Raw genomic sequence first — 18,704 nt, forward strand, 5'->3', positions numbered from 1 at the left:
GGTATGTGACATTAGACAGTGCTTTCTTATAGAAAAATAATACTCAAGCTTTCTGACCTACAGAATAGGGAGTGACCTGCATTCCTCAGTCGTGCCATGGGGACCAGCACTTCATCCTGGAGTACATAACAGGCACTGGAGACACATTCCCTCTTTTCCTTATTTATACAAATAAAAAATCAGTCTCGAGCAAAGTCCCTTAGAATGTGTTAGGAGATGTTTGTGTGTGCAGAAGTGACAATCTCTCCACCCACGCTTTAATGTGTCTTGCTGTTTTCCTCTACGTCTTTTTAAATTGCTGTTAAGCTAATTGGAGCATATGCAGCATTATATACTTGATCATCTAGCTAGTCAATCTTTGGCTATTTACTTTTCTTTTTGGTCTTCAATTTTCTTCTATGTGAATCGGTGGTTGGTGGATTCAATTTGCCAAGATGAGTTTATGTTGATGGAAATATATTTCGTGTACCCAACACCGTGTGGTCTTAGTGCTATTTTTGAAACAATGGGTAAAACAACCCTCTAATAGAAAGGTTTAACCAGTGAACCTTCAGCTGCTGTAGAGGGGTCTTCACTAGGGACCCAACATGGTTCGTGACATTACCTGGGGCTTTATTCTTCATGCTCCATTTATATTACAGTGGCTAAGTCATGTACTTGAAGTAGTTATTCATCTCTGCAGGACCCCACTTCCTGTAGCCTAGCCTAAACTCTCAAGAAGCTGCCTCCTCTGTTGGTTCTCATGGTTTGTGGTTAAGTTGATCCAAGAAGTGACACACTTCCTCAGAGTGCATTTATAGTTACTTGGCCCTGTGTGTAGTCGGAGACTGCTGGTTCATTTCTTGTCTGCCCAGACCAGAATAAAAATACAGAAACTATAGTAATTACAACACTGTTTGGCCAATAGCTATGGCATATTTTTAGCTAACTCTTATATCTTAATAGCCCATTTCTATTAATCTGTGTATTGGCACGAGACTGTGGCTTACTGGTAAGTCTCTGATGTCTCTCTCCTTTGGCAGCTACATGGCATCTCCACCTACTTTCTGTCTATATCTCTGTTTGGATTTCCCGCCTGGCTTAACTCTACTAAGCCATTGCCAAAAGAGCTTCTTTAATAACCAATGGTAATAAAGCATATTCATAACATACAGAGGGGAATCCCACATCACCCATGCTGACTGTTGCCAGCCTTGGGTTTAGAGCCTTCTGAGCTGTGTCACTCCTGCAAGGACGTTTAAAGGAGGGACCCCCAAAATTCTGCTTAGCTGCATGCGCACAGCCACAGGAGAGCCCTTCGGAATCTTTCAAGGGTGACTTCAGTTTTCTCAATTTCTTTTCCAACTCACCTAAGAGAAAAAGGCACTTTTATTTCATCCTTTCACAATCACACATCACAAAACTTTTTGATTTTGACAAATAGAGGCTTTTACTTTTTCCCCCCTCAAAATAACTTTTTCATTATGATGGCGACCTGTCTAGCCCTGCACAGCGTAAAAGGATTTTTCCCTGGGCGTACTCCACCGGTGACAGATATATGGCGATGCTTCCTAAACTCCTGACTTAAATTCATCATTTTCCAGAGGGGCTGGAGCCTCTCTGTTTTGTTTGGGGATAAATTATCTTATTTATCATGTCTACATAAATATCACCAAGATAAATAATGCAAGCTATTTGAATAATCAAAGTAAAAAATGTGGGCTTGTCTCTAAAGGGACAGGTTTAACATCTTGCCTGAATAAATTAAAAGAGGGGTTGAGTCCCTCCCCTTGAGTAAGAAAATGAAGTATCTGCCTGGACAGTTTCGCTAGCATCTCACCCAAGGATTCTCAAGTCCATAAAGAAAGTCAGAGAGACTTTTATTACTTCTGTGAAAAAAGCCTTTACATCAGCAACTTAGGTAGGAAGGTTTGTTTTGGTCACTGTTGAAGAGTGCAGTCCATTGTGGTGGGGATGGCATGGGGGCAGGAGTGTGAGCTGCTCACAGGGTATCATCCACAGACAGCAAGCATGGAGAGAAAAGAAGGTTGCTCTGCAACTGGCTTTCTCCTTTTATTCAGTCTAGCACAAGCCATGGATCAGTGCTGCCAATGTTTAGGGTGGCTCTTTCTACCGCAGTTAACCCCGTCTAGAAATCCCCTCACAAGCACGTGCGGACATTTGTATCCATGCTGATTCCAGATCTGGACGAGCTGACAATGAGTATCAGTCACCACCCTCAGAACTGAATGGAAGGACTTGGAGGAAAGCAAGGCACAGCCATGCCTCAGATCTGCAGCTTGTTCCAGGGGCAGCATGAAGGATAAAGAAGGACAGTGGCTTATGACATTTGGGGGTTACAGACTCACAGGATAAACCATCTGATCCATTTCTAGCTTGTTTTCCTAGCCTATGGAATGGAAATAAGAAGTGCCTGTGAGAAGTGGCAGTCTTTAACTGGCCCCGATGACATGAAATCTTGCAATATGTCATGCAGGGTTTGACCCAGCGGGTCAGTGGTGTCAGTGGTGTCAGAGGGATGATTTTGTGTGTCTTCTCTGAGCTTCATCCCAGGGTTCCAAGATGGTTTTACCTCTAGGCACTGCTGCCTTCTTTCAACTGGTGAAAGAAAGTAAGCATGTCAGAGTTGTCATTACCCTGTTCCCTGTGCCATAGTCAGTCAACTCCCTCTGGTCTCTAATTAGCTAGAACTTGGTCACATGGGTCATATGTCCCTAGCGAAACAAATCACTAGGAAAAGGAGAGGCATCTTCATCTCAAAGTATGAGAATCTTGATGAACATAATAAAATGCAGGTAAGAACCCTTATCCCAAGAATCTGTTTTGGTAATTGTAACTATATTGCATTAATTTATACTATGTTCCCTGCTGGTGTTATTTCTATTAAAACTTAACAAATTTCAAGAAGTTAGGCTGAAATCTGAGATTTGTCTCACTATGTTATTAAGGATTAATCTTTTTGGTGAGTTTGAAACTATGTTAGTCCAGGACCTTTAGAAAATACTTGATAAAGAGTTCCTGACTTGTTGCCATGCTGAATTGGTGATGAACTTAGTTATGATATGGAACAAGCCTAAATTCTGGAAATAATAGCTGATCCTGTTGATCTCGCAGAATCTAATGCTGTTATGCCCTTCTGCTTTCGTGAGATTATTTTTCTTCTTAGAGAAAATGAACTAAGCACATTGAAGGCATCACTTGCAACAGGAGAACAAGGATAAGAAGCCATGTGAGCACTGAACACTCAAACAATCAAGGTGATATCCTCCACTCTTGAAGCAAGATTCTTTATTGTGCATTATCCATTATTATTCATTGACGTGTGAGGTTTTCCAGGTCTAGCTTGTGGGAGAATGAATGATTTCATTCCTTCTCCAACAGCAAAGACTGTCACCTCTAATCCAGTCTAGGGATCTTCCCTCAGTTTGGGGCGTACAGAGCACTGAATACCTAAGTCGTGTTCTCGGTGTAGGATGTCAGAGTTCTATTCCTGTCCCATTTCTCTGCCCAGCAAACTCTAGCTGCCATGTCTTTCCAAGCTCTCTACTTGACAGTCTTAGGTCCAGGTTCATCTTCTTGCCCTCTTGATGTGGGCAGCTGAGGCATCTGCACATCCCACTCTGCGTTCCAGCAGCCATGCTTGGAAAACACTTCTCATATCCAGCACTTGGCTTTGTTCTGTCCTGCAGTTCAGATATTGTACATGTTCCCTGCTACTCTACGTAATGTCAGCATTTATCAGAGTATTGTTTTTCTTTCCTTGAACTTCTTAAAATGTTTTCCAGTGATTCTTTAAAGTTCTCTATGACAAATGTGACTTCTAGCTAGGTATGCAGTTGGTTTCCCTTACCCATTCCTCTGATCTGAATCCTATCTTCCTCATTATTAATCTCCTCATTAATTTATTAATATGTATTGCAATCATGTCGCTTATTTGTAGAAGTAGCAATTTCTTAGGAAGGGTTTCTTTTCCTTATAAAGGAAGTTAATGTCCCTGAATGAAAACTCTAAATTTTGCTCCCTCTTTCAACCCTTTTACCTGGAAGCCTGCTGATAGTGAATTGAGCCACTTTTAAGTTAGCAGTAGGCCTTAGCTCTGGGAGGAGCCTGTATGGGATATGGCTATTAGTGTGAACTGGGAAGTCAAGCGGACCTTGTTGTGATCCACATTCTAGTACCATCCATGTATTTTTCCACTGCAATATTATCACACACTTAAGTGTTCAATTTCAAATTATCTACAAAGTATTCTGAAGATCAAATAAAGCAGTAAATATATGACATTTGTCAGAAAACCTGAAACATACTAAATTACTAATTAGTTCAGATAGTCTTCTCTGTGATAGGAAAAAATCCCCCAAAATACAATATATCATCAAACAGAATTGAATTTGTAGCTAACTGGAGTGATAGAGCTTTTAAAAATTATAGGATTTGGAGATCAGAAAGGATTCCTCAAATTAAAGTTGGTGTTTGGTTTTTAAGTTAAAAATGATTATTTGCATGAATTGAAACTGGGTATGAAATGTATATGCTTAAATCAACCTTTCAGAGTAGTTTTATAGTAAAAGCCTTTGATCATCACAGACAAATAGTGAGATTTATGTCACTTCTTTATACTTTGAGCTGGTAAGTTTGTATAAGGTAGCCCATTTGTCAGAGAACACTGTGACATAAAAAATACCCTCAAATCATAGAGTTCTCAGTTTATACAAACTTCAGAGTCCATAGTGGTAACAGTGTTAGGTCTACACAGCAGGAATGAATGACCATTCATGTCACTTACAGTTCATCCCTTGTTTGACTGGGAGAGCCTGCATAGAAGTCTAGTGTTCAGTAGAGTAGTAGGGTAAAATGTTGGTTGAATCAACTCTTTGCTTTTTATACAAATGAAAGAATTAATTTATTAACTTGGAAAATAACTTACCCAAGCTGATTCAATGACTGAGTGTCTGATCAGTTGCCATATTTTAGTTAAACCTCTCTGGGGTAAGGTAAGCAATGTGCTGTTGCTATGGGTTAGGGAAGGTAATCAGTGAAATGTCATAATGTAGCTATGACTGCACTCACCCAGGTCTGAGAGAACAAGGCCCCAGGGCATAATGTTGGCTGCAGACCTGGAGAAAATGAGTCAGTACAAGGCAACTTCTGACACCATCTCAAAAATAAATTTCCTGTGGCCTTCCTCCATCCCGTCTGTCTTTTTGCTTTTTTCTTTCCATCAGCAAATGTCTGTCACTGCCCACTAAGTTCCAGCTTCCGTTCTGTCTCTATGTTATATCAAGGAGTGTGCATGCTAGTGAGGGAATAAAGAAAAAGCAAGTAAGAACACCTACAACATACAAAGTCTGCTAGATAACTATAGGCACAAAGAAAGAAAGAAAGAAAGAAAGAAAGAAAGAAAGAAAGAAAGAAAGAAAGAAAGAAAGAAAGAAAGAAAGAAAGAAAGAAGAAAGAAAAACATGCAAGCAAGCAAGGGAACTGGTTAGGGGGAGCTGGTATTGATGATTATTTGAGTCAAGGCCAAAATAGTTGAAAGACTCCTCTCTGGAGCTATCTGAGGTAACATTCTAGGCAAGCCGCCAGCATGTGTAAAGGCTAGAGCACAGTGGGGCCCATGGGCTTGAGCAGCAGCTTGGAGCCAGTGCAGGTGCCCTGTGTATGAGAGCAGAAGAGTGGTTGGTGATTTCAAATAAAGTACATGGGTCAGATAAGGATTTATAAACAATTAACATAATTTTGATCTTTATTTCATTGATGATGGGAGACGAGAGAAGAAAAGGTTCTAACCTAGAAAATGCTTTACTCAAAGCATATGTGTGTATGTGTATTTGAGAGAGAGACAGATAGAGACAAACATCCAGTGAGACAGACTGACTGATGGACTATGGCCTGATTATGATTGTTCTCCACAAGACTCGTGTTGATACATGGCTCCCAGTGTTCCCTGGCCTTTAGAGGTATCACGTCAGGAAACATCTTCTCTCACAGAAGGTTAATGTAGATCCCGAGAGAATGGTTGACTATTAGAGAGTTTATTGCAAAACAAACCTGGAGCTTCCATCTGGACTCTCTTGACAGTGATTGTTTAGTACACATGTCCACTAAAGTACATTCCTGTCAAGTGTGTATTAGTCCGCAGCCCTGACCAGGAGCAGAGCAGGTGTTCTTAGACTGTGATCTTAGACACGTGAGACTTTAAACAAAGTAAATATCATTGCTTCAAAAATTGCTCAATGTCAAATATTTCAGTGGCAACAGAAAGTGGACTAAGTCATATGAATGTTACATTTTTGAAATGAAGATGCCTCAGAGGTTAGCTGATCTCTAGGTAGTTGTAAGCATGCGTCTGAATTTGTGTTTGTTCTATTTATATCCATCTATCCATCATATTTAATCCATCCATCCATCCACTGCAAAAAGTTTCCAGACTAAATGAGAAAATTATGGAAAACTTGGTAAGTTTATTTAAAGAATAAACAGACCAAAAGAAGGCCTTGGAGATAAAGTTAGACTGACTCTCTTGCTTAAAGTCAATTAGGAAAGGGACTGACAAAAGGCAGAAAACCATATTACCCTTGCCATGAACATGATTTCTCTTCTCAGATTTTAGTTTAATGGATCAAAAGATCTTGCTACTTAAAACATACAAAAAAATTAACATTTTGAAACATTTCTAAGACTCTTTGCCTTTATTTGGGATTTGTTTGAGAGTCAAATACAATCCTATACCATAAAGAACTTTCAGAGGTATCACCTTCCCTGATTTCAACCTATACTGCAGAGCTGTAGTAATAAAAACTGCATGGAATTAGCATTAAAAATAGACACATTGATAAATGGAATTGAATCTCTGAACTAGATGTAAATCCACACATCTATGGGCACCTGATTTTGGTAAAGAACCCAGAAACAAACAATGGAAAAAAGAAAGCATCTTTAACAAATGGTGCTGGTTCAGCTGGATATTGATATGTAGAAGAAGGCAAATAGACCCATATCTATCACCCTGCACAAAACTCAAGTCCAAATGGATCAGGGCCTGAATATAAAACCAGATACACTGAACCTGATAGAAAAGAAGGTGGGAAGCATCCTTTAACACATTGGTACAAGAGACAACTTCTTGAACAGGACAGCAATATCACAGGCACCAAGATAACAAGAATGAATGGGGCCTCATGAAACTGAAAAGCTTCTGTAAGACAAAGGACACTGTCAACAGGACAAAAAGGCAGTCCTCAGAACAGGAAAAGAGTTTTACCTATTCCACATCCAACAAAGTGCTAATATCCAAAATATATAAATAATTCAAGTAACTAGACACCAGCAAACTAAATAATCTAATTTTTAAAATGGGGTACACATCTAACAGATGATTCTCAACAGAGGAAACCAAAATGACTGAGAAACAGTTAAAGAAATGTTCCACATCCTTAGCTATCAGGGAAATTCAAATCAAAATAACTTTGAGATTCGGTCTTATACCAGTGAGAATGACTAAGATCATGCTGGAGAGGACATGGAACAAGGCTGTTGGTGGGAATGCAAACTTATACAGCCACTTTGGAAATCAATATGGTGGTTTCTCAGAAAACTTGGAATGGATCGACCTCAAGACTCAGCTATAGCACTCCTAGACATGTACCCAAAGGATGCGCCATCCTATCAACAGGATACTTGCTCAGTTATGTTCATAGCATCTTTACTCTATATATACAGAAACTGGAAAACAATCTAGAGGTTCATCTATTGGAGAGTGGTTAAAAAATGTACATACACACAATGGAGTATTACTCAGCTGTTGAAAAGAGAGACATGGAATTTGCAGGCAAATGGATGGAACTTGAAAAAAATCATCCTGAGTGAGATAATTGAGAGAAAAACATGGTGTCTCTTCACTTATAAGTAGATATTATCTGTAAAGTAAAAGATAATCATGATACAGTCCCCAGACCCAGGGAGGTTAAAGGAACAAGGAGGGATTAAGTGGGGTGGGGGTGGGGCACAAGGATCTCCCAGGGAAGAGGAAATACAATAGAATTTGAATATGGACTGGGGTGATTGGAGTTGAGAACAGGAGGGATCAAATCATGGGGGGGGGATATTGGAAGAAAAACTGGAACTGGAGGTCATTTGGGGGATGAGGTGGAAAGCCAGTTCAGTGGAAACTCCCTGGAATCTACAGGAATAACCCTAGCAAAGACTCTTATGAATGGGAAGCACAGAGCCTTCCCTGTGCTTCATCTGTAACTAGGCAAGGCTTTAAGCAGAAGGATCAGGACACCAATCCAACCACAAAATGCTTTGATTTGCACTTTGGCCTCCCTGCAGAGTATTCTGGGATTGGAGCCTAGTAGAATCGTCATCAAAGAGACAAGAAAGACCTGCATCCAGCAATTGATACAATCAATCGATACAGATTCCTGCAGCCAAACATTAGGCAGAACTCGGGGAATCCTGTAGAAGAAGGGGGTAAAGGATCAGAGGAACAAGAGGATAGGGACACCACAAGAACATGGCCTGAGAATCAACTGATCATCACTCAAGGGCGCTTGCAGAGAACAGGGAACCTGTAAAGGTCTGAGCTAGATCCTCCTTATGTATGTTATGGCTGAGTAGCTTCATGATCTTGTGGGACTCCTAACAGTGGAAGTGGGGAGTGTCTCTGACTTTTTTGCCTGCCTGTGGTTCCTTTTCCTTCTACTGGGTCAACTTGTCCAGCTTTGATGGTTTGTGCCTGGTATTATTATAGCATATTATGCTATGGTTGGTTTATGTCCCTGGGAGGCCTGCTCTTTTCTGAGGGGAGATGTTAGGTGGGGTATATCTTGGAAGAGAGGGGTAGTAAGGAGACAGATTGGGACAGGGAAGAGAGGGGAGAGAGGGGAATCTGTGGTCAGGATATGTGAGGAGAATAAAAAAATAATAAGACATGCTTTGTAGTTTTATTATCAATTTGCTTATTGAAGCAACTGGGGGATCAAAGAGGTTGGTGCACCTTCAGTGGTCACTGAGGCGGTGAGTCAGACATGCTGACGCTGGTGCAGAACGCAGATTACCTACCTTGTCAGAAGTTAAGCTTCCAAAGAGGCTTTCAGTGCAATATCACAGAACACTTCTATTTTCCATAACTAATCGAGACCTAGACACTGGACAGCCTTGGTATGGACAGTAGTTTCTCTGGAGCTGCATGGGGCTGTGAGTTAAAGAACAGTGATTATGACCCTCTAATGAGTGCCTGCTTAGCTGGGTAGAGTAAAGCCAAGGAAATGAAAAGTCGGGAAAAGATAAATATCTTGTTCAGAGTTGTACAGCCAGGAAATATCCTCTCAGCACCAAACATCTCCTGGAACTGCCTGCATAATACATGCTGAGAGTTTTTCTTGCTTTCCTTGGGGGAGTAAGTGAATCTGTATGAGTTCTATTTTGAAAAGTCTACCATTTAATATAGCAAAGACTGTCTTAAACAGTTGGGAAAGGCTGGCTGTAACTGGGGTGTACACCCACCCTGTGTATTGGATCAGTATCACACCAGTGTGCTTTGTTTTATTTAGAGACAAGGTCTTTCTGTGTAGTCCTGAATGTCCTGGAAAATGCTATATAGACCATTCTGGTATTAGACTCAGAGATCTGCCTGCCTCTGTCTCCCTAACTGTGATGAAAGGTAAGTCCAACTACAGCAGGCTTCCTAATCTTTAAAATAGCACATCACAGTTTGAAGTCTATGGGAATAAGCTGTTCCATGTAACAATGCAGGAAGCCAGAGAAAAAAGGTTCTGCTTTCTTCAGCATGTGACTGCTAAGGTTTCCCTAGACACTGGCCTCCAATGAGCAGGCCAACACAAGGCTGAGGATTCACGAGGCATGCATATGCCATGTGCGAAAGTGACATTCCTCATTTCAGTCACAGCGATTAACCTACTTGCAAATGAAGTACTCATGACAAACCCTGGGTTTGTCAGAAAGTAGCCGGAAATTCTGTTTCTGCTGAGGGGGTCTCCGCACTCTGTGTTCAGTATAATATTAGCATCTAGGGAACACTAGATAATCATCAGGTTTTAGTTTGCCATGCTTGCAGCAATTTGATGTTGCCAACTTTATTTTCTTAAATTTATCTAATATTGGTGAAGAGATGCAAGTTTTAGGGTCTATTGAATATGGAGTCAATATTTTATTAATTTTGTTGTCTCAAGATACAAACAAATATCTTTAAGATCCAGAAAATACTTCTTATTCCCAACTAGTTTTCTGACTCTAGGTTGATACTTTCATATCTTTTTTTTGAGTTTATAATATAATTACCATTCTATTTCCTCTTCTATTTTTCTCCCCCAACGCCCCTCCCTTGCTGTCTCTCAGATTCATGCTCTTCTTTTCTTTGTTGTTATATCAATGTGTGTGTATAGACAAATATATAATGGGATCCACTCAGTCTGTGACTGTATTTGTTTTCAGGGCTGAATACTTGGTATTTGGTGATGAACTAGTGTGTTCTTCTTCAGGGAAGAGTCTTCTTCCCACTTTCAGCATTCCTTTGTTGTCCAGAGTTCTTGGTCTAGGGTTATTTCTTTTAATTTGGAGAACCCATTTATTCTGTCTTCTCCATTTTGGCAGTGATATCATCCAAAAATCTTAATAATAATATTGAGTAGAAACATATATCTTGAGGTTTGTGTTCAGCAGCATTGTGAAGTTTTACTTTATTATTTTTATCCTACAAATCGGAAAACAAGGTCTTAGAGGATCTAAGTAATACATTCCTGTGTTGGTAAGCAAGAATTGTTAAGTCATGTGTCTCTAAAGCCTGCAGTCTGAGCCACAGCTGTGTTTTTAATATTGAAGGGTTTTTTTTTTTTTTTTTTTTTTTTGGCCAGGTTTTATCCCTCCAAGACAGAAACTCTGTCTTCCTAAGAAGAAATAGAATTATGCTTAGCACCTAGTAGACACCCAGTAACCTCATATTGAATGAAAGATAACAAGCTTTTCAATGACTCATTGAAAAACTACAACCTGTTTGGAGTAGCTGTGATGCCCTAGCACAGTGGTTCTAGGGTTGTAACCTAAGGCTGTGATCCTTGAATACAGCTCCTCCTGATGGCATTGGAGGCTTCGCTGTGTCATATGGTATACCCTTTGTCTCAGAAGCGTGACTGGCAACTGTTCATTGCAATGGAGTCATTGATCTAGTTCGAGGCCTCTGGTTTTTGGTACATTATCCTCATTGTATCCCCACCAGAACACTTCTGGGGTATCCTGTGTCTTGGAGATCTTGCAGGTATGTTCTGCAATACCAGTCCCTTCATGAGCTCCAGCAGGACATAGATGGGGCAGATGCTAGGGTGAGTCAACCCAAGGCCCAGTTGTGGGCCTACATGTTAGCCAGGCAGGTCAGATCAAACCACGGGGGGCCCCCTTCTTGAATATGGTAGCAAAATCAGTTCCCCTAGAGGCATGTCCTCAGGGTATGTTCATCCTCACCTATGGTGAGAGGTGAGGGTCCTCTATCCCGAATGCAGGGCCAGCTCTCTCAATTATTTTGTTGCTACTTCATAAATAATTTTGACAGTGTTATTAATCGCAATGTAAATATCTGATATGAAGGATATCATATATGTGGCGCCCAACAGTGTTGCGACCCACAGGTTGAGAACTGCTTCTTAGCAAACTGAGCCACAACTATACTATGAGCTTCACACAATTAGTATAAAATACAAACTTGCTTTTCAAGAAAGGATATTAAGGATCAAAAATATATTCAATAATAGAGTGCTTGCATAGTGTTCCCCAGGTCCTGGGTTCAGTCTCCAGGAGAAGGAGGAAGAGAACCAGAAGGAGGAGAAGACTAGGAAGAAGAAAAAGCAAAAAAAAAAAAAAAACTCTGAGAAAACATTATTGACTAATGCACATTTTCACCCAAGAATTCCAATAGAGAGACCTTAAGGAAGAGAATAGCCAAGTCAAAAGAGTGAGACTTCACAAGAACCTAGTATTTGCAGAGGGCTTCCAATAGAAAATGCGCCCCAGCACACATCCTGAGCAATATCTAATATCATACAGAACATATGAAAATCCTCAGATAATCATCTGCTTCTCAGCGTCAATAAAAGCCTTAATACAGAAGGAATGTTCACTGAGGGCATGCAGAGCTCCTTTTGTTTTCTATATTTTCCCCTTTAAATCTCTAAAGATTAGAAATGGGAGCAAAGTATTAATCAGAAACTACATGGTATCTGTCAGAATTAAATACTACATAAACATTAAAACAACCCCATTGAATTTAGTGTGATGAATTGGCCTCCTGTCTGGTAGTTCACAAACAGCAACAATTGTTGTATTCCCAATCTGTACTGTGACGCCTTCCAATCATTCTTCTCATTCGTGGTACTAATTTATATGTTTCATCCATTTGTTCCCACATACCTTCATTGAGACTTATCATTCACTTGCTAAGAATGGATATGAGTCTAAATGAAATCCGCCCCCCATTATTTTTCGGAAATTGTTATTTGAATGACAGATGCAAGCGGAAATGTGTATTGAGCAGGATGTAATAAAAGTATATCATAGAGACCTTGAGCCCCTGGGGAAGGGAGGAACTAGAGGAGGTGGCACTAGGTTAGGGTTGAAGAACACCTGGATATAGCCTCTCTTCCTCCATTGTCAGCTTCTAGATTTTAGCTATCAGGCTGCATTCATCTGCACAGTCACGATAATACTGAAATAATGTTTACAGATTTTTACCTCAGAGAATTGAATGAATGCATTGTGTTTGAATCAACCACCCTTTCTCGTGGTTGTTGATATGATGATGGTGTTGTTACTGATGTTGATTTTTTACCATGGTTCAGCAAAACACCCTGGATGTAATGTTAGTTTGTGTAGCTGACATGGTTATAAGTACCATAAATTCTAGCCTCAAATATCTTCCAGTATCTGTTGTTTTTTTAAACCCCCTTTTCACCTTTTTAGATCTATGCTAGATTAAACTGAGATTTAGACAGAATCCTGGATCTTGCTAGTGGAAAGAAAAGCATTTTTTTTTAGGGTGACTGACATGCTGACAACCAGTCATACCCACTATGATTCATCAGAATTCCTCCATCAAGAAAGTTGGATCCCACAGTAAACTCTTGGGGACCCCGTTCCACAGCATCTATCTTATTTTTTTGCCAGCAGCAGTGCTGACTGTGAGAAACACATCAGCAGGCAGAGGCAGTCCTGGCTGGTCTTCAGGGGAACTAGCCCTTATAATGTGTAAAGACCTGGAGTGGCTGAAAACCCTCTGTGTGTTTTCTGGACCTGTGGTGGCTGCATTGAACACTGTGGTAACTGAATAGAAGGTATAACAACTGTTATGAGCATGGCACACATGTGTGCTCTCCACATGCAACAAGGGTATAAATAGAATGGATTTCTAGCTGCAATTTATTCTTCACTGGGGTCATAAATATGCAGCGATATCACCTGGTGTGTGATCTGTGGTTATTCTTGGCAGACTCCCAGAATCTGCCATGAGGAGTGAACTCCAGGGAAAGGGAGTCTTCAATGTCTTTCTCATTTCCAGAGGATGTCAGAGCTGCTCCAGGGTCCCTGGGGGAAGTGTCAGACCTGTCACTAGCATTCTCTCTAGCTGTAAGAGTGCATGCTTGTCTGGTTTACTTTCTGTTGTTGCTATAAAGTACTCTAACCAAAAGCAGCTTGGAGAGGAACAGGGTTTATGTTGATTATACTTTCAGGTTACAGTCCACCACTGAGGAAAATCAGGCAGGGGTTTGAAGCAAAAGCTACAGAAGAAAGCTACTTGTTGGCACACTCATAGTCTCATAGACTCATAGATTTGGCTCTTGCTTACCCAGCTTTCTTATACAGTTGAGGACCACCTGCTTAGTTTTGGTACTGCCTACAGTAGGCTATACCTTCTTAAATTATTTGATAATCAACACAGATGCCTACCAACATACCCACAGCTCACTACTATCTCAGTAATCTCTTAGTTGAGACCCCTTTCTCAGGAGACCAACTTTAGACTGTATCAGTGCCTACTAGGTCACTTGTGTCCACAGATAATGTGACTCCTCTACTGCCTTAAACCCTTACCTTATCTCATCATTTTATCTTAGAACTCAAAAAAGTGTTTGTCTGTCATTTATCCTGTCTCTAGAAATTTCCCATTGAATTTAGAGTGGAAGTGATGTCATCATCATCATCACCATCATCCTCATCAGCCATCATCATCACCATCCTCCTCCTCCTTATCAACATCATTCTCCTCATCAGTCATGATCATCATCACCATCCTCCTCCTCTTTATCAACATCATTCTCCTCATCAGTCATGATCATCATCACCATCATCGTCTTCCTTATCAACATCATTCTCCTCATCAGTCATGATCATCATCACCATCATCGTCTTCCTTATCAACATCATTCTCCTCATCAGTCATGATCATCATCACCATCATCGTCTTCCTTATCAACATCATTCTCCTCATCAGTCATGATCATCATCACCATCATCGTCTTTCTCATCAGTCATCATCATCATCACCACCACCATCATCACCATCATTATCAAAACAGAGTCTTACCATGTTGCCTTGCTGGCCTGAAACTTACTATGGAGACAGACTGGCCTCAAACACACAGAGATTTGCCTGAATTTGCCTCCTGAGTGCTGGGATTAAAAGTGTGTGTTCTCATGTAGGGTTTATTTTTAAGGTCAGCTTATTTATCTTCTAAACCTGAAAATAAAAGGGTAGGAAATTTAAACAGGGTTTTCATGGGCAAAGCAATATGAACGGTTGTTTTGGTCTCTAAGATATTTTATCTTTCCATCCCTGCTTTCCGCATAGCCAAAGGATGGCACAGGAACTGCTGCTTATGGGTGTGAGCAGCCGAAATGTGAAGGTGTATAGAAATCAGGGCCACTTTGTGGAGAGATTTGAAAATGTCAAAGGCAGAATTTCTTGCTACTCCATGTAAAGACTTGTCTTTCAGCCTAACATGAGGAAGTCATTTCTGAAAAATCAATCTTCCGGTTACATTTTGTATTTCCCACGGCCTTGTATTCAGCAAGCACTGAGCTGACTCTGTAAGCTGAGGCGAGCCTTTCCCCTGTGTGAACTGAGACCTCGTCTCGTCTCACTTGATTTTTCTGAGAATTGTAGTCTGCCTCATAGCTTCCACTTATAAGTTTGGGAAGTGACAGTCAGCATTAAGTGTTGAGAGCTCATTTCAGGAGATTTATATAAATGTACACGCAATCTAATTGCAGTATGTGAAGATGCCAGAGAAGTTCTGGGGCCTGGCATGCAGGAACATATTGAAAACACTGTGCCAAAGGAATGCATGCTGGGGAATATTGGTGATAGGGTAGAGCTCATTCTGCACAGTCTAAAGCGCTTTCACTCTTGGCTGAGGTGTCAAGCAGTGACACTGTCATATTCAGGCTACATTCTCAGCTCAGTGTATGACTCTGGCTTCAAAGGAGTAATAACAGACTGACCCTGAGCTGATATCTTCAACAGGCCTTGTAGAAAGAAATCCCAGAGTGCATTCATTCATTATGTTTTATATTCCAGTGTTAATTAAATTCATGTCCATAGATGCCATTATTCAAATATTTCCAGGAGAACAAAGAGAAGAGTTTTGGCTAATAGTGGCTACATCCCAAAAAATAATTATCTGGAGGAATTCTGTAAGAAGGAACCATCCCTGGCATGATAACCAGCAACCAGAGTCTGCCTAGTTTAGCTCAGGGGCAAATCCTTGGGCTTAAAATTCTGTGCATGAGTCAGGTATTTGCTGATTGTGAAGAATCAGATCACAGAGAAAATAGGCAAAGCTCTAGAGACTCCCCTTTCTCAAGAATATATGAAGAATGGGAATTTTTAGAAATAACTATTCTAGTAAATTAGCATGTTGTCCCTAGATTATTTTCCCCAGAGCAACAGATCCATGAGATGTTGAACATTTCCCAAGAGAAAGCATTCACCAATGAAATAAATTTGAAAAATAGTGTGTGAGGTTTGGATGGTATGTGTGTCTCTGTCTGTCTGTGTGTCTGTGCATCCTTTCTCTGTCAACGGAGTAAGCACATTCTTGATAAAAATGCCATCTATCCTTCTGGACTCTGCTGGAACATCACCCTGTTTTGATACCATATTTATCTCTCAGTGTTTAAAGATATCTATTTGGTGATTAAATTAACTCATTTTTAAGTTTCCTCATTCTACAGTTTGTGTGTGTGTGTAAAACTATACATGTACACATGTACACCCATATACACAAATACATATTTTATATATGTGTGTGTGTGTGTGTGTGTGTGTGTGTGTGTGTGTGTGTGTGTGTGTGTGTGATTTTTTGACAGGTTTCTCTCTAGCTTTTGAATCTGTCCTGGAACAACTAACTCTTGTAGACCAGCCTGGCCTTGAACTCATGGAGATCTGCCTGCCTTTGTCTCCTAAGTGCTGGGATTAAAGATGTGTGCCACTGCCACCTGGCGTATATATGGAAATTTTAAAATGTCAATTGGACCCTCTTTTGGTTTTTGGAGACAGGATTTCTTTGTGTAGCCCTGGCTGTCTTGGAACTAGCTCTGTAGACCAGGCTAGACATGAAGTTACAAAGATCCATCTGCCTCTGCCTCCCAAGTGCTAGAATTAAAGCCATGTGCCACTTCTGCCCAACCAGTCAGACCATTCTTAATCTGGGATTTTCTGCACTCACCTCTTCTTAAATATCTTTGAAGAACACACAACCATATCTCAAATGACCAGTTGAGGGATGCTGATTGTGAGAACAGCCATGTTGATCTAGTAGCCTGTGTTGTCGGTTTCAAATGTGCTCTGGGATCCCCAGTTTTATACATACTACTCTTTTATGTGAGAAGCTACTGGTGAGGGAAAGTTTCATTGTTTTGGATTCTGGGGGAAATTTGCATCTGAATCATCTTGCAACTTTTATTTGAGATGATACGTCAGCTGTAGTATGCAGGCATGAGAATGCATGAGGCTGTTACCGTAAGGTTAGCTGTACAAAGACACTAATGTCCCGGCGGGCTTGTGTTTTTCTCTGAGGCAGATATTGATGAATGTGCAGAGGGATTCGTTGAGTGCCACAACCACTCCCGCTGCGTAAACCTGCCAGGGTGGTACCACTGTGAGTGCAGAAGCGGTTTCCATGACGATGGGACCTACTCACTGTCCGGGGAGTCCTGCATTGGTAAGCAGCTCTCAGCAACACCCTGCATTGGGATCTTTGCAAGGGTTGACTTACTTTGAAACTCCATGAGATCACTCACTGGTTAAATTCATCTCTTTCCAATTCTCTTCCCCTTCAATTTAGAGATTGGGTCAAGGATTATACAAAGTGAGATGTTGGGAGTTTTAGAGCAGTCAGAGGAACAAAATCTGGCTCTTTGTGTTGAGGTATTTAGTTCTTTCTCTGTAGAACCGTGGTGATAAGTTGAAGCTTTTGACAGTCTGAGGAGCAGCTGACAGGTGGAAATAGTGCTAGATTCAGAATTAGAAAGTGGAGCTTGACTTCAAACTTTTAAAAGTCCCTCTGCTCTCTGATCCTTATGTGAGTATGTGTAAAAGGAATAATAATACATGTGTCTTTTCAGGATGAGATGGAACATCTGTTTAAAATTACAAGCTTTGAACTGATGCCTACATATGCTGTATCGTGTGTTAACTTTGTGGTCATTGCTGTTGCCATAGTCACCATCTCCTGCTGTACCTTGTGTTAACCTTGTGGTTATTGCCGTGGCCACGGTCACCATCTCCTGCTGTATTTTGTGTTAACCTTGTGGTCATTGCTGTGACCACAGCCACCACATCCTACCATGTCACCACTAATCACCATCCCGTCTGTACTTTTGCTCATGTTCAGTATAGGAAGATAGCAGAGTTCTTGAGCTTAGGACTCTAACGTCTTGAAAGAACCCGGCTGAGGAGGACTTAGCTGTTTCCTTGAGGTCCATAGCCAATCCCATTCATTCAGGTCCTGTGTAGTCTGCTGAGTTCATGATGTTTCTACAGTGATTTAATCAGCACTTTTGTAACCTTTCCCCCAGTGTCAGCAAGAGGCTAAGATGAGCTGAGCCACAGTGCGATGTAGCAGTAACTTTCCGCTACCCTCTTGCTGTGGGGATGAATGGGGGACAGCAGTGACAGGCATAGCCCCTAGGGGTGGACGGCTGCTGCCCAGTTCCAGGTCTTCCACTTCCGTATCTGTTCTTTTAGGCAAACACTTATCTAGTCTGTGCCTCAGCTACCTACATCTGTAAAATGGAGATAATGCTTAAATCTAATTTTTATGAACATTGTAGTAGTTATCTGGATTAGTATCTGTTAAATATTCACCATGTATTAGTGTTTATCTTAAATGTCAGGACATTTCAGCACTGTGTTAACACTCATCTGCGTTCCTATTATTGTTGAAGCGATGGTTTAAAACTTCAAAGAGAGTGTTTCCTTTAAGTTTTCACATACTTCCTCTCCATATTGCTGGCATTTTTGTATCTGTATAGCTCAATATATAGAGCTTATGTAAACAGTAGACCAAATGGCTGTAACAGAGACCCGGAGACAGAGACAATATTAATATCTATGATACTAACTTTGAGGACTGAAATACAAATTTAATTTTTGGTAATTATATGTAATGTCATTAATAAAGGAAATGCATGGA

The 18,704-nt window shown here is 40.7% G+C and overlaps 1 protein-coding gene across 2 annotated transcripts in view; it reads left to right on the forward strand.

Annotated features, from left to right (window-relative positions):
- The window catches only part of Nell1 (neural EGFL like 1), an 841,294-nt gene that overhangs the window by 777,504 nt on the left and 45,086 nt on the right, over positions 1-18,704 (forward strand). The window contains exon 16 of one of the 2 annotated variants that reach the window (XM_057756047.1): positions 17,091-17,231. The exons of the other annotated variant lie outside the window; for it this stretch is intronic. Coding sequence (XP_057612030.1) covers positions 17,091-17,231 — 141 coding nt within the window. The remainder of the gene's footprint in view (positions 1-17,090; positions 17,232-18,704) is intronic. 2 annotated transcript variants of the gene reach the window in all.

The sequence above is a fragment of the Chionomys nivalis genome, chromosome 23 (genome assembly GCF_950005125.1).
Source record: "Chionomys nivalis chromosome 23, mChiNiv1.1, whole genome shotgun sequence".
NCBI lineage: Eukaryota > Metazoa > Chordata > Mammalia > Rodentia > Cricetidae > Chionomys > Chionomys nivalis.